This window comes from Hyperolius riggenbachi, chromosome 4 (assembly GCF_040937935.1).
Source record: "Hyperolius riggenbachi isolate aHypRig1 chromosome 4, aHypRig1.pri, whole genome shotgun sequence".
In the NCBI taxonomy this organism is placed as follows: domain Eukaryota; kingdom Metazoa; phylum Chordata; class Amphibia; order Anura; family Hyperoliidae; genus Hyperolius; species Hyperolius riggenbachi.
In genome coordinates, this window is record NC_090649.1 from 17,420,115 (window position 1) to 17,436,869 (window position 16,755).

Consider the following 16,755-nt stretch of genomic DNA (forward strand, 5'->3'; position numbering starts at 1 on the left):
CACATTGCTTAGCCCTGTAGACATTTGCTTAGCCCTGCTGCCAACTCCCCCCCCCCCCACCAGGGACGGATCTAGGGGGGGGGGGGGGGCAAGCGGGTCTCTTGCACCAGGCGCAGTTTGTTGAATTCTTAAAAAGGCGGCAAAATGTGGATGGGGAATGGCAGTTTAGGCGCCAAAACCTGACCTTTCCCCAGGCGCAACTTGGGGCAACTTGGTCTAGATCCGTCCCTGCCCCCCACCCACCCACCCATACAGTTTCCTGTTTTTTTGTCTAGTGGTTCTCCCTCCCACATATAATTTCCAGGTGTCCAGTGGTCCTCCTCCATATCTCCCTTATACAGACCATTGGTGCCCAGTGGTCCTCTCTCCCACATACTATTCCTTTGTCTACAGTGGTTCTTCCTCCCTCCCCTCCCTGGTGTCCAGTGGTCCTCCCTCCCTCTCCCATACAATTTTCTGGTCTTTAGAGGCCCATCCTCTCCCATGCAATTTATTGCTGTCTAGTGGTCCACACATCGTATATATATTACACTTTGGTTTTGTTTGTATGTTTGTTTTTTAAGTATCTAACAGGGTTATCTTGTACTTTCTATCTACACTACAGATGGTCAATGAGATGCAAATGAGTTGACCTAAAAATCAAATTTTGTGTTCATTATGCAGCCTGGACTTGGACCAGTAAAAATAGGCAGGAAGTTATTCTGATTGGTCTAATTTCAAGCTGCATATCATTTACATAAAATTTGATTTTTAGCCCAACTTATTTGCATCTCATTCACCATATGTAATCTACACCAGGCCTAACAACGATTGCTAATGAAGCAGAATAAAAGCAGAACATACGTTTGTTCACATTTGGTGTATCTTTCCAGCTCATAGATGAAGTCGTTGTGCAGCGATATGAGGTAGCTGGTGAGGGCGGTAGCAGCCAGACCCCGCCCATGTCTGCGAGGGAGGAGTAACTCAAAGTCGCTGTCCCGGGTGAGGACCTCATCACACGCGCCTTCTGGAAGCTTTATTTCACCTGCAATGTTCACAAACATAGAAGGGATGAAGTATGGTCAGGCTGTAGACACGCAATGAGCCATATAGAAAATCTACTCTCACTTACAGGAGACACAATGCAGTTATGGAGCAGGTGCAGAGACAATCATCAAAACTGATGAAAGGGATGGAAGGTCTTAAGGTGGCCATACATCAGATGACTTGGTGGCCCATTGACCATTCGATTATTATAATTGAATTGGATGAAAATTGGTGCCACCTAGTGCATGTCCAACCGACAAAGCAACCAATGTTCATGTTAACAACTAAAACAAAATGAGCCCCAACAAGGCTGTCCAGTCAATTCCACTGACAGCTTACCTAGATAAAGGTATAAATATTACAAATCAGGACTAGGGTCACCGACCCAATGAAAGTATAATCAAATAATCAAAAGAAAAAGTAGTCCCTCTTCTACATCAAGTAGGTATATCATGACTCAGAACCACAGCAGTACTCAAAATTGTATCACTTTATTAAACATCAATCATGTTAAAAACAATTAAAACCAAAAAGGGGCCCCCTGGCCTCTTGCCATCCACAATTCTCTCCATTTATAGATAAATATGATAAATAGTCATAGAATCCACTGCATTGGCATGTTTCCCAGAGACCATCAGTTAATTGATCCAAACAAGTGTGTAGCCCACCATCAGGGTCAAACAATCATCATAATAAAGGTTGGGTACTGGATCAATACTGCTGGTATCAATGGGAATCTGATTGATATAAAACTGGTATGAATAAGTGACAAACAATTAAAAATAGCAATATAAATATAAAGTGCTGGTGCTTATATAGGGTGAAAACAGGGTTTCCACGTGTGAATGCTAGTATGTGGTGTTGAGAATGTGTGATAGTCAGAAAAAGACCATGAAACACATTAGCCTGTGCTAGATAATAGAAAATAGAAAAGTCCAGGGCATAGTGAAAAATGAAAAAAGAAACCACGTGAGAAGATCAAGCCAGCAAAGTTCTGTGTAATTAGTTCATCAATAATTTGCCAAGCAGAGCTTACCCAGGTAAGAGGAGAAGGATGGGGCCGTGGGGATCCGGATCCGACCGGTTGCGCCGAAGCTACCTCAGGGATATTGATTTCCTGCCTCATTGCTGCTTAAATACTCTAAAGTGATAGGAGACGCGGCCGCGTCATCGGCGTGACCTGGCGTGCCGTCGCCATAGCGACCGCGCTGCCGTGTCCGCCCCTCAAGCTACGGAAAGCTACTGGGTTCTGAATAGATGAAAAGGCACATTGGAGTATATGGAATGGTCTCTCTAGAGACCTCTTGTGGAGAGATAGAGATGAATCATAATAAAAGGAGGTAAATCTCTGCGAGTGAGCACCAGAGACATCTAGTGGATGTTCAAAGAAATACATCATGTCATAAATACCAGTAAGAAGGTAGGCAAATAAAATGCCAATATATCAAGACTGAAATAGTTGGAAAATATATTTCTTCTGTGATCTCAAGGTGAGGAGATCTGACTTTTTACAAGTACTATCATCTTTATCATATTTCTAGGACCCCGAGGTGAGGGGGGTCTGACTAATCTTATCACTCTTTGGTGACATGGGATTGTTAATTGCATCACCCGTATTTGTTGTTCTCCTTTCTTTCCTCTTATCTCTGTAAATAAATACTCTAATAAGATTCTTTGGTCCCCTTTTTGGGGGAGATGATCTGGCCCTGTGCAATTTAGGAGATGTTTTTGTGGTATTCTTGAGTTTGGCCATTAATGGGACTGTGTCCCCCCCTTTTTTGTTTGATTTACAGTACCTTCTTGGTGACACAGACAGCTAGATCTGGTACAAGGTCCCCTTCATTGGACCCGGAGGCGGGATAAAGAAGAATGAGAAATTTTGCATCATTTTCCATACTTCCTTCTGTTGGGATGTGATAGTGGGGAAAACTTTATGAGAACTCTTTTTTGTTTTTTCGCAGATGTATATATTCCTTTATGTGGGCCTTTTTCATTTATCTTTGAGAACAGTGTTGATATTTCTGAGTAGAAATGTTTATCCAATACTATTGATTTAACCACTATATTCTATATTTTCCAACTATTTCAGTCTTGATATATTGGCATTTTATTTGCCTACCTTCTTACTGGTATTTATGACATGATGTATTTCTTTGAACATCCACTAGATGTCTCTGGTGCTCACTCGCAGAGATTTACCTCCTTTTATTATGATTCATCTCTATCTCTCCACAAGAGGTCTCTAGAGAGACCATTCCATATACTCCAATGTGCCTTTTCATCTATTCAGAACCCAGTAGCTTTCCGTAGCTTGAGGGGCGGACACGGCAGCGCGGTCGCTATGGCGACGGCGCGCCAGGTCACGCCGATGACGCGGCCGCGTCTCCTATCACTTTAGAGTATTTAAGCAGCAATGAGGCAGGAAATCAATATCCCTGAGGTAGCTTCGGCGCAACCGGTCGGATCCGGATCCCCACGGCCCCATCCTTCTCCTCTTACCTGGGTAAGCTCTGCTTGGCAAATTATTGATGAACTAATTACACAGAACTTTGCTGGCTTGATCTTCTCACGTGGTTTCTTTTTTCATTTTTCACTATGCCCTGGACTTTTCTATTTTCTATTATCTAGCACAGGCTAATGTGTTTCATGGTCTTTTTCTGACTATCACACATTCTCAACACCACATACTAGCATTCACACGTGGAAACCCTGTTTTCACCCTATATAAGCACCAGCACTTTATATTTATATTGCTATTTTTAATTGTTTGTCACTTATTCATACCAGTTTTATATCAATCAGATTCCCATTGATACCAGCAGTATTGATCCAGTACCCAACCTTTATTATGATGATTGTTTGACCCTGATGGTGGGCTACACACTTGTTTGGATCAATTAACTGATGGTCTCTGGGAAACATGCCAATGCAGTGGATTCTATGACTATTTATCATATTTATCTATAAATGGAGAGAATTGTGGATGGCAAGAGGCCAGGGGGCCCCTTTTTGGTTTTAATTGTTTTTAACATGATTGATGTTTAATAAAGTGATACAATTTTGAGTACTGCTGTGGTTCTGAGTCATGATATACCTACTTGATGTAGAAGAGGGACTACTTTTTCTTTTGATTATTTGAAAGCAACCAATGTTGAGATGGAAATTGGTCGCACAGTCGATCCCGTATGCTGCAAGACGTCGGCCGAAGTTGGTTGGTCAGGTGTGCGGCGGTATGAGAACGAGCGAAGAAACAACTAACTACATTGCCGCTGCTGCCGCAATGTAGGTGTGCATTATACGTTACCTGTCCTGTAGCTGCCTCCACGCGATGTCTGTCCATCTCGCCGAGCAGCCACATACACGCTAGCGCCGCATATGCATCTGACGTCAGACGCTAAGCACCGCTAATGTGTAACTGTGTATGCGGAACCTGGCGAGATGGATGGTTACGGCGCAGAGGCTGCTACAGGACAGGTAACGTATAAATGCACACATTGGGGGGGCATATTTATACATTGGGGCAGCGGCGGTGCGGACGGGCGGTTCTTAGCCGATTCCCTGAAGATTTCATGCTGAAATCGGACGGGAATCGGCCTGTAGTGTATGGGGAGCTTTGACAAGAGACAAATTTATCTCTAATCAGATTCGATTAGGATAAATTTGTCTTCTTGTCGAATCTGCCCAGAATCGTTAGGTCCATGGGCACCTTTACTTACCAGGGTAGGTTAGATAAACTGGGCTACGTAAGGCTGGGTTTCCACATGGATATTAGAGATATTCACATGCATATTCCATATGTGAATTGCCATGTTATCGTATGCAAATTTTGATGCAAATCTTTAAATGCGTCGAGGTAATTAACAATCATCACATAGAAAATAGATGTCCGAGAAAATTTTTCTTCCCACAATTAAAGGCATGCCGAAAAAATGCATTACACCTAGTGGAAACAGGCCCTTGAAGTTACATTTTAACCCATTTTCTCCTTTCCCCAGTATTGGTCCTTCCGTTTGCGTACCCTGAACGTTGCCAGCTACAATGGATTACCACATTTTATTGTTACTATAATAACCCCCACAGATAATTTTATAACCAAAACCATAACTAAATAGTGACTTCTCACCACTTGTCTCTGTTACTCACCATTAGTTTTCAGGGAAACCCGCAGATGATTCCAAGTGAGGATATATTCTTTAATAAGCTTCTCAAAATCATTTGGAGTGCCACCTAGAAACAAAACAGAAATAACAATATAATTTCCTAACCTGCTCTTACAAAGATACAACGTTGTACCCGGTACACCAGCTCTGCTGTCACATTCATGCATTTCTGTGTGACCTTTCATGACTTGTAAATCAGATCTGATCATTGCTATGTGCTTACTGTTACGGTCTATACTTTATACTGTTTACTCTACACATCAGATCCAGTTTAAACAGCAAGCTATTCCTACAAAGAAAACCCTCAAATGAGACCAAGCAAAGAAACAGACCTGCAGGAGCATATAAATGTAATGCTAAAAGTAGTGGCACAACTTAATTGGGAGGATGTAAAAGACAGCCACGTCAGCCATATTGCTGTAGCTTACCTGAATCATACAAATTCACTGATTAATGCTCTGCAGACCAGACCCGAAGCAAAACTGACACTAGAATTTGTTAAAGGACACCCGAAGCGAAAATTAACCAATTAAATAAACAATTGTATCTATCTTCCTTCTCTTATAAATTACTTTTTAAGATATTGCACAGTTTTATTTTATGTTTAAATCTACTTTTTTAAGTTTTAACTGTTTTATTGTTTTTGCTCAATTACACATTCATTGAAGTATGCCAGAGCTAAAAATCTATGAACCATTGACCCTTTTTATCTCTTTCGTGCTGTCAGAAGCCATTTTCTGCTAGGAAAGTGTTTTATAGTTGTAATTTTTTATCATTGAGGGTCACACTGTAGTCACTTCCTGTCTGAGTCAAAATCACACAGAAAATAGAATGAAGCATGTTTGGACACTTTTAGAAAAATTGTTCAATATGAAGAGCAGTGCAGAAGAAAAGATTCTCAAGGAACCCTAAACAATCAGTGAGAACTCCAGTAAATGATAACAGATAGGAACATTTAAAACAACAGTCACTCCAGCAGTCCAGAAGTGGTAAATAGATTCAGGAGCAACGAGTCACATGACAAGTGACATACATTTCTTTGCAGAACTTGATCCAAGTAATAAAGAGTTTATCTACCTTGCTGACGGGAGCAGCACTATAGCTGAAGGTATTGGTCATGGCAAGATTATACGTCACAATGCAGATGGTCAAAGTCTAGTTATACCAGTGACAGATGTGTTATATGTTCCCAAACTAAATGGTGGACTCTTATCAATCAGGAGACTGACAAGCAAAGATTGATCACAAAATTCCAAGGTGACCAGTGCACTATCCAGCATGGAGAAGACATGATTTCAATGGCCAGAGTGGGTAAGTACCTATAGGAACGTGACACAATTAAGCAACAATTGCACACCTGGACGTAATAATTGCATTCACGTGTGGCACAGATGACAAGGTCACAGGCACCCTCACAGCAGACAACAACTGAATAGACGAAACCTGAGAAACGGTGTGATGATTTCACCCAAACCTACTATAGAAACAAACAATGGTCCTGAGCAGTTAACCAGTGCACCTACAGAACAGGAAGTTGAAGTAAGCACTGAATCAAACATCACAGATGTAGACGTACAAACAAGTCCAGACACAGAACCAAGGTATTCAATGTGAGAAAATAAAAGCAACCCACCTATCAGAATTTCCTACAAGGGGAATATAGCCCACAAACATGAACCAACATCCTGGGATGACATAGCTCATCTCCCAGAAAGCAAAGCCAATGATTGGATAAAGGTAGCTGAAGAAGACATTACTTCTCTGGTTAATAACCAAGCCTGGAAACTAACAGAACTACCAGCTAACAAAAGAGCTATAGGCTGTAAGTGGACTTTTAAAATAAAGTATAACATGGATGGTACAGTTGAGAGGTATAAAGCAAAGCTAGTAGCCAAGGGATCATCTCAAAAATATGGAGAAGACTATGACATTTGCTCCAGTGGTTGATAAACTTTTGGGATGAAAGATGCCAAACCAGCCAACTCTCCTATGCAAACAAATTACCTGAAGGAAATGAATGATCAATGTGGTATACTGCCAAACAATTGTCAGTTCAAAAAAGCCATAGGAAAACTACTCTACATAGCCACAATGGACATTGCTACAGCAATAGAATTCCTATGCAGAAAAAGTGTCTCAACCAAGTCAGATGGACTGGAATGGTATGCTTCTTGAAGAACACAATGCACTTCAAACTGAGACTGCCATCAACTGGGAAGAATGGCCTGATTGGGTACGTTGATGGAGATTGGTGACTCTATTTATTTATTTGTTATTTATTTATTGTATTTATAAAGCGCCAACATATTACGCAGCGTTGGACAATAAATAGGGATACATACAATATTTAGGGGTGACATACAGCAAAATGACAAAACCTGAATACAAGAAAGACCAGATAACGCAGCACAGTATGAGTACAAGGTAATGCTTAGTCACTGGAGGGGAGCATGGAGATTAGGCAAGTTAGGTTCACTCAGATCCATAGGATGGGTTCACAGTAATGGAGGTGCATGATCAGGTAGGACACAAAAGGAGGAGCACCCTGCCCAAAGGCTTACAATCTAGAGGGAGAGGTAGGGACACGAGAGGTAGGAGACCAGAGTTCAACTGCCGGGTTTAATCACTAGGGGACCAGAGTTCAGCTGTGGGTTTAGAGCACTTGTGAGGGGTAGTAGGCCAGAGTGAAAAGGTGAGTTTTGAGGGCTTTCTTGAAGATGTTGAAGGAGGGGGCTGCCCTAATGGGTGGAGGCAGGGAGTTCCATAGTGTTGGAGCAGCTCTTGAGAAGTCCTGGAGGCGTGCATGGGACTGGATGATGCGGGGGGGGGGGGGGCGGTTAGGCGAAGAGCGGAGTGAAATGTAGGTTGGACAGGTTTTGTGGACAGATTTGTAGGTCAGACACAGTATCTTGAATCTGATTCTGGACTGGATATGAAGCCAGTGGAGGGATTCACGGAGGGGATCCGCCGTGGTGGAGCGATGGGAGCAGTGGATAATTCTGGCTGCCGCATTCATGATGGACTGCAATGGGGCTGTTCGGGTCATAGGGAGACCAGACAGCAGGGCATTGCAGTAGTCAAGGCGGGAAATTATGAGGGCATGGATGAGGAGTTTGGTGGTGGCAGAGGTCAGGAAAGGGCGAATCTTACAGATGTTACGAAGGTGGAAGTTGCAGGACTTTGTGAGGTTTTGGATGTGGGGAGTGAAGGAGAGTGCGGAGTCCAGGGCGACACCCAGACAGCGGGCTTGAGAGGTAGGGTGAATGGTAGTGTGGTTAACAGTGACATGCACATCTGGGAGGTTTATGGATGTCCGGGGTGGAAAGATCATAAATTCCGTTTTGTCTAGGTTTAGTTTCAGGAACCTAGCGGACATCCAGGAGGAGATGGCTGATAGACAGGAGGAGACCTTGTCCATGGTAGTGGTGAATATGTCAGGGGTGTGGAGGTAGATCTGGGTGTCATCAGCATACAGATGATAGTTAAAACCCATGGAGGAGATAACCTTGCCAATGGAGGATGTGTATAGGGTGAACAGTAGGGGGCCAAGGACTGAACCTTGGGAGACTCCCACCGAGAGGTGGTTGGGAGTGGACGAGGACTCATTGAAGGCGGTCGTGAAGGAGCGGTTGGAGAGGTAGGATGAAAGCCAGGACAGGGCAAGATCGTGAATGCCCATGGACTGGAGGGACTGGAGGAGTAGGGAATGATCTACTGTGTCAAACGCTGCTGAAAGGTCAAGGAGGAGGAGAATGGAGTATTTACCTTCAGCTTTAGCTAAGGCAAGGTCATTGACCACTTTGGTGAGAGCAGTTTCGGTTGAGTGGGCAGGCCGAAATCCAGATTGCAGTGGGTCTAGCAGTGAGTTGGCATTGAGGAACTGGGTCAGGCGTTTGTGAACCAGACGCTCAAGGAGTTTTGAGGCAAAGGGGAGGAGGGAGATAGGACGGTAGCTGGAGGGTAGCGAGGGGTCGAGGGAGGGTTTCCTAAGCAGGGGTAGTACAGTGGCCTGCTTGAAGTCTGAGTGAAAGGGGCCTGTGGATAGGGAGAGGTTGAACAGGGTAGTGAGGACTGGGGCCAATTCTGTTAAGTGAGGCTGGAGTAAATCAGAAGGGATGGGGTCAAGGGGGGGGAAGTAGTGGTATGGGAAGTCTGCAGTAGATGGATGACTTCCTCGGTGGTAGTAGGACAGAAGGATGTGAGGGGAGGATAGGGTGGAGGAGGTGCTGGTTGGGAGGGGTGGGAGGTGAAGATTTGAGATTGGATATTTCCTGGCGGATGGAGACAATTTTGTTGGTGAAGTGGGTGGCTAAATCTGTGGCAGAGAGGGAGGAAACGGAGGGTGGGGGGTGGGTTTAAGCAGGGAGTTGAAAGTGGCAAAAAGACGCCGGGGGTTGGAAGCTTGTGCTCCGATGAGCTTGGTAAAGTATTCCTGCTTCGCATGAGCAAGGGTAGTGTGGAACTGCAGCAGGTTGGTCTTTTACTGTAGGAAATCCTGGTTAAGTCTAGTTTTCCTCCACTTCCGTTCAGTGGCACGTGTTTTCCTCTGGAGGTTGCGAGTATGGGTAGTGTGCCAGGGCTGGGGGTTAGGGGGACGGTTGCGGCGAAATATTGGTGGAGCAGCTTTCTCTAGGGCTGATGAGAGAGTTTGGCGATACTGAGCTGCAGCAAGATTAGGACATGTTAGATTGGGGATAGTGGAGGAGAGGGCAAGGAGGGGGTCAGCAAGGACACTAGGGTTGAGCTTGCGTAGGTCTCGCTGCCATCGACTAGGTGGGTTGGCGGGCAGTTTGGAGGTGCCTTTCGTGAGGAGGTTAAAGGTGAGAAGGTGATGGTCTGAGGGTGGAAAGGGTGCAATGTCAAGGTCTGCAATGGTGGTGGATTTAGTGAATATAAGGTCGAGAGTGTGACCTGCAGTGTGAGTGGGGGTGTTGGTGTGTTGTACTAGTCCAAGTGAGTTGGCAATGGTGAGTAGCCGGGTCACAGCGAAGTTCTGGGCTTCGATGGGAATATTGAAATCCCCAAGGATGATGGTGGGGAGGTCAGAGGAGAGGATGTGAGGGAGCCAGGAGGCAAGGTCATCGAGAAATTGTGGGGTGGAACCCAGAGGACGGTTTAAGACCGCAACAATGGCAGGGAGGGGGTGGTAGAGGCGGATGGTGTGGGCCTCGAATTATGTGAATTGTAGGGAGGTAGGTGGTGTGAGGACACGGAAGGTGCAGGATGGGGAGAGGAGCAGACCCACCCCTCCCCCGGTCCTGTTGTCTGGTCTGGGGGTGTGACTGAGGTGAAGCCCCCCGTAGGAGAGGACAGCCTCTGCGGCAGAGTCAGAGGGGGTGAGCCATGTCTCAGTGAGTGCGAGGATGGTGAGGGATTTGGAGAGGAAGAGGTCGTGGACTGCTGTAAGTTTGTTGCGGACGGATCTGGCATTCCAGAGACCGCAGGGTAGGGGGAGTATGTGTTTGTGGGTGGGATGGATGGACATAGCCGGCCTTTAACCTGTGCGACCAGAGCGGTCGCACAGGGCGCCGGCTTCCAAGGGGGCGCCTAATAGCTGGTTACCTATACTGAGAGCACCTACACCTGATTTCCTATACTGGAGGCACCTATAGCTGGCTACCTTTACTGAGGGCACCAACACATGGCTACCTATACTGGAGGCACCTATGCCTGGCTACCTATGGGGGTGATGAAGACCTTCAACTGACTATACTGGGGGCACCTATGCTTGGCAACCTATATTGAGGGCACCTACACATGAGATCGGGGGGTGTTTTTTTTGGGGGGGCGCACTGCGGCTATAACGCGTGGTGCAAATTGTTGGTGCTGTGCTATCATTGTAAATGGGGGCGGGGGGGGGGGGGGGGGAGGAGGATAACTGTCCCACTGATTGTTTTTAATAATATTCCTGAAAGGTTCTAGCCTTTATTGCTAAGTATATTCAGGATAATTCATCCTTTCCATCCATTCGTGGTTATTAAAAGTATTTTTCCTATTATACATATGTGAAGTGTCAGAGATCTGAGCATTTGGCATGATGTGTCACAGCGTCAAATAGGTTGCTAACCACTGTCCTAGGAGATATCTCAGGAGAAAAGGTGAATTGCATATGGGCCTGTGTGTGTGCGTGTGTGCGCACATTAGTGAAGAGGATGAAGGGGGGGCACAAAAATCAGGTTTCGTTTAGGGCGCAGTGAAACCTAAGGCCGGCCCTGTGGATGGAAATAAGGTTGGAGCGAGGATGGGTGTTGAGGTTATTTGTGGACAGAGGGCTGTGAAGTGTATGAAGCAGATCAGCAGGGGAAGTCGTAGACTTCAGGAGGAACCCTCCCCCCCTCCCACCTGTCCTCATTGGGGGTACCGAAGTCACTAGGGTTACATCCGTGCGGTTCCTCGGCACAACCCTCACTAACAATCTGAAATGGGGGCAGAACACTTCCAATATACAGAAGAAATCTCAGCAGAGATTGTTCTTCCTGCGACAACTGAAGAGATTCGGCATGCCCAGGGAACTGCTGACCAGTTTCTATACTGCCACTATAGAATCCATCCTCTGCTCCTCAATCATCGTCTGGCATGCGGGCGCAACGGCCAGCGACAAAAACAAACTGCAGAGAGTCATAGCTGACGCAGAGAGAATCATCGGATCTCCTCTTCCACCTCTTGATCTCCTCCACTCCGCGAGGATGCTGAAGAGGGCCACTGTGATTTCCCGTGACCCCTCCCACCCAGGCAGCCGCTACTTCAAGCTCCTCCCCCTGGGCCGCCGCTACAGGACTATACCATGCAAAACCACCAGACGGAAAAACACCTTCTTTCCCAAAGCGGTTCTGCTGCTTAACTCCAACCTTCCAGCGGCGGGGCCGCCTACTGGCAGGCCCTAGCGGGGTCTCTCGGACAGTTCTCGCTGCTGCCTGCCCTCGCTCTCACTGCATGGGGTCTGTACTGGGGCCACCATCACCACCATTATTGTGACTATTAGTACTAGTAGTCTGCTCCTGCACGGCAGGAACTACTAACTGACGACCCAGTTTCTGTATGTATACCATTACCCAGTTTCTGTATGTTTACCATTAGTTTCTGTCATGTACAGCATTACTGCAGTTTTTCTAAATTGTCTGTGTCGTGTGTCTTGTACTATACTATGTTATGCCATGTGTACCACAATTAATTCCGAATACAGCGCTTGCTGTATTTGGCGAAATAAATCTGATTCTGATTCTGATTCTGATTCTGATTCTGCTTGTCTGGCAGCAGGCTGTGGCCCAGGATTGGGTGATATATCACCCGCTGCAAGTAAGAGTAGGAGGGAGAGAGTAAGCAAATGTGAATGGGATTTAAATGTTTGTGAGGTTTTTGAGCTACTGGAGGGAGAGAGAGATTTCAGGAGAGCTAACAGTTCATGAGAAGCTGAGTAAGGTGAGGAAAGCAGAGCAGGTGAAATGAATATGGAGTGTGGTACACTGGGAGGATGCATATTGCAATGCAACTTGTAGGTGTTTGCAGACAGGCAGAACATAAGAAAAAGTGCAGTAAACATAGTAATGGTCTCTAGCGATCGAAAGTCTACCAGGGGTTATCTGTTTCTTTTCAATGATGGACTAATCAGCTGGACCAGCAGGAAGCAGCCAAGTGTAACACTGTCTTCAACTGAAACCGAATATGTAGCAGCAGCACAAGCAAGTCAAGAAGTAATTTGGCTAAGACAACCAAGGATGCCATTGCACTCGTACAAATGGAATAGAGATGTCGTGAACCTCCGATCTTCGCAGAAGGTTCGGTTCGCAGAACAGTTCGCGAACCGCTATAGACTTCAATGGGGATGCAAACTTTGAAAAATGGAAAAAATTATGCTGGCCACAAAAGTGATGGAAAAGATGTTTCAAGAGGTCTAACACCTGGAGGGGGGCATGGCGGAGTGGGATACATGCCCAAAGTCCCGGGGAAAAATCTGGATTTGACGCAAAGCAGCATTTTAAGGGCAGAAATCACATTGAATGCTAAATTGCAGGCCTAAAGTGCTTTAAAACATCTTGCATGGGTATACATTAATCAGGGAGTGTAATTAGAGTTCTGCTTCACACTGACACACCAAACTCACTGTGTAATGCACCGCAAACAGCTGTTTGCATAGTGATGGCCATGCTGGACTGGTGCGCACCGTGGCCAGAGTGTAGGCCGTGGCGTTTTTCAAGGCCATATGGTCGCCGGGCTGTGGTAGCTCAATGATAGAACAACAGTGACTTTCCAGCTGATCAAATTTGGTCTGACCACAATGAAGCAACAACCTTATTATCTTTTGTGTCCCACCCCCACCCGAGACACTCAAATAGTCGGCGGTCATTGCTTCACCGCGGCAAGGTAATGATCACGAAGGGGGATGGGCACATGTACATGCCTTTTGTTTATTTGTTGCAGCCGCCTGCAGTGCAGCCAGAAAAATTAGCCAGGCATGTACACGCACCAGAAAAATTAGTGCAGTGGCCGCTGCTAGCAGCGGCCTTAAAAATTCAGGAATCCGCCTAGAATCCTGGACCCTGTTGGTGGTGGCGGAGAAGGCAAGCGGCCTGCAGGCAGAGATGCTGTGTGTGGGGACTGACTTAGTCTTCAGTCGTGCAGTAGCCCTCCGTGATCCATTCCTCATTCATTTTGATAAAGGTCAGGTACTGAACACTGTCGTAACTTAGGCGACTTCTCTTCTCAGTAACTATGCCTCCAGCTGCACTGAAGGTCCTTTCTGACTGGACGCTTGCGGCAGGGCAAGAGAGAAGTTGTATGGCAAATTGGGACAGCTCTGGCCACAGGTCAAGCCTGCGCAACCAGTAGTCCAAGGGTTCATTGTCGCTTTTCGCAGTGTCTACATCCACACTCAAGGCCAGCTACCTGCTGGTCCAGGCGTTGGTGGAGGGTGGATCCGGAAGGACTATGGCGAGGAGTTGGACTAAAGAATGTCCGCATGTCCGACATCACCCTGAGATCGCTAGAGCGTCCTGTCCTTGCCTGCGTGGACTTGGGAGGAGGAGGGTTACTGCCAGTGGTACCTTGATTGCGTTGTGCAGCCACATCACCCTTAAAGGGATACTGTAGGGGGGGTCGGGGGAAAATGAGTTGAACTTACCCGGGGCTTCTAATGGTCCCCTGCAGGCATCCTGTGCCTGCGCAGCCACTCACTGATGCTCCGGCCCCGCCTCCGGTTCACTTCTGTATTTTCTGACTTTAAAGTCAGAAAACCCCTGCGCCTGCGTTGCCGTGTCCTCGCTTCCCCTGATGTCACCAGGAGCGTACTGCGCAGGCAGAGACCATACTGGGCCTACGTAGTACGCTCCTGGTGACATCAGCGGGAACGAGGACACGGCAACGCAGGCGCAGGGGTTTTCTGACTTTAAAGTCGGAAATTCCAGAAGTGAGCCAGAGGCGGGGCCGGAGTATCGGTGAGTGGCTGCGCGGGCACAGGATGTCTGCGGGGGACCATTACAAGCCACGGGTAAGTTCAACTCATTTTCCCCCGACCCCCTACAGTATTCCTTTAAACGCATTGTAAAGCATCATCGACAGCTTGTTCTGCAAGTGCTGCATCCTTTCCGCCTTCTGTTGAGTTGTTAACAGGTCCGCCACTTTGTGCCTGTACCGAGGGTCTAGTAGCGTGGCCACCCAGTACAGGTCATTCGCCTTGAGTTTTTTGATACGGGGGTCCCTCAACTGGCTGGACAACATGAAAGAGGACACCTGCACAAAGCTGGATGCAGACGTACTCTCCATCTCCTCTTGCTCTTCCTCAGTGACGGGACGCAACTCCTCTTCCTCCCCCCAGCCACGAACAATACCACGGGAACGTGGAGCAGCAGAAGCCCCCTGTGACGGCTGCCGCGGTTGTTCTTCTTCCGCCGCCTCTTCCTCCTCCACAGAAACACCTTCCTCATCATCACCATCATCAGAGTCTGACTCCTCTCCTTCCCCACACTACTCCTCTTCTTCCTCCTCCTCCTCCCCCCTCTGTGCTGCCGCAGGTGTTGTGGAAACATCGTGTTCGGATGTAAATCGCTCCCACGACTCCTGCTGCTGTAACTGTTCTCGTTCACGCTCCTCCACAGCTGTATCCACCACTCTACGCACGGCACGCTCCAGGAAGTAGGCGTAGGGAATCAAATCGCTGATGGTGCCCTCATCGCGACTCACCAGTTTGGTCACCTCCTCAAAGGGCTCCATGACCCTGCATGCATTTCGCATCAGTGTCCAGTTGTTGGGCCACAACATCCCCATCCTCCCAGATTGTGTCCTTGTACTGTAATGATACAGGTACTGGGTGACGGCTTTCTCCTGGTCTAGCAGGTGAGAAAACATCAGCAGGGTGGAATTCCAGCGAGTCGGGCTATCGCAAATCAGGCGTCTCACCGGCAAGTTGTTTCTACGCTAAATGTCCGCAAAGCGTGCCATGGCCTTGTAAGAGCGCCTGAAATGCCCACACAACTTCCTGGCCTGCTTCAGGATGTCCTCTAAGCCTGAGTACTTGGACACAAATCTTTGCACGACCAGATTCAGCACATGTGCCATACAGGGTATGTGTGTCAGCTTTCCCAAATTCAACGCAGCAATAAGATTGCTGCCGTTGTCACACACTGCGTTGCCGATCTCAAGCTTGTGCGGGGTCAGCCATTGCTCCACCTGTTTGTTAAGAGCAGCCAGGAGAGCTGCTCCAGTGTGACTCTCCGCTTTCAGGCAAGACATGTCTAACACTGCGTGACACCGTCGTACCTGGCATGCAGCATAGGCCCTGGGGTGCTGGGGCTGTGTAGCTGGAGAGGAGATCGCGGCACCAGCCAAGGAGGAGGAGGAGGATGATGACAGCGAAGCGGTGGTAGCAGGCGGAAAGGAGGTGGCTGGAGGCCTGCCTGCGAGCCGTGGAGGTGTGACAAGTCGGTCCGCTGCTTGCTGCCATCGGTCACCAGGTTGACCCAATGGGCTGTGTATGTAATGTAGTGGCCCTGCCCGTGCTTGGCAGACCAGGCATCCGTGGTCAGGTGGACCCTTGACCCAACGCTGTGTGCCAGAGATGACACAACTTGCCTCTCAACTGCACGGTACAGTTTGGGTATGGCCTTTTGTGAAAAATAATTGCGGCCTGGTATCTTCCACTGCGGTGTACCAATGGCCACAAACTTACGAAAAGCCTCCGACTCCACCAGCTTGTATGGTAATAGCTGGCGAGCTAATAGTTCCGACACGCCAGCTGTCAGACGCCGGGCAAGAGGGTGACTGGCAGACATTTGCTTCTTACGCTCAAATACTTCCTTCACGGACAGCTGGGTACTGCTGTGGGCAGAGGAGAAGGAACCGCTGAAGGGAAGAGGCGGTGTGGAGGAGGGTGGCTGTGAAGGTGCACGGGAGAAAGTGGATGAAGACGATGCACCTGAAGGAGGAAGAGGAGAAGGAGGGTGGCTTGTCTTTTGAGGGGTGCTGCTTTTCCTCAGGTGTTCTTGCCATAGCTGTTTGTGCCTTCTCTCCAGGTGCCTTCGTAAGGCACTTCTCCCTACGTGAGAGTTGGCCTTTCCACGGCTCAATTTTTGCTGGC

General features: G+C 47.5%; 1 protein-coding gene across 1 annotated transcript in view; it reads right to left on the bottom strand.

The window, feature by feature from the left end:
• LOC137504562 (E3 ubiquitin-protein ligase RNF213-like) overlaps positions 1-16,755 on the bottom strand; it is a 526,907-nt gene that overhangs the window by 57,325 nt on the left and 452,827 nt on the right. Inside the window, exons 49-50 of the mRNA XM_068233144.1 lie at positions 5,170-5,253; positions 844-1,024 (exon numbers count right to left, since the gene is read on the bottom strand). Of these exons, the coding sequence (XP_068089245.1) occupies positions 844-1,024; positions 5,170-5,253 (265 nt within the window). The remainder of the gene's footprint in view (positions 1-843; positions 1,025-5,169; positions 5,254-16,755) is intronic.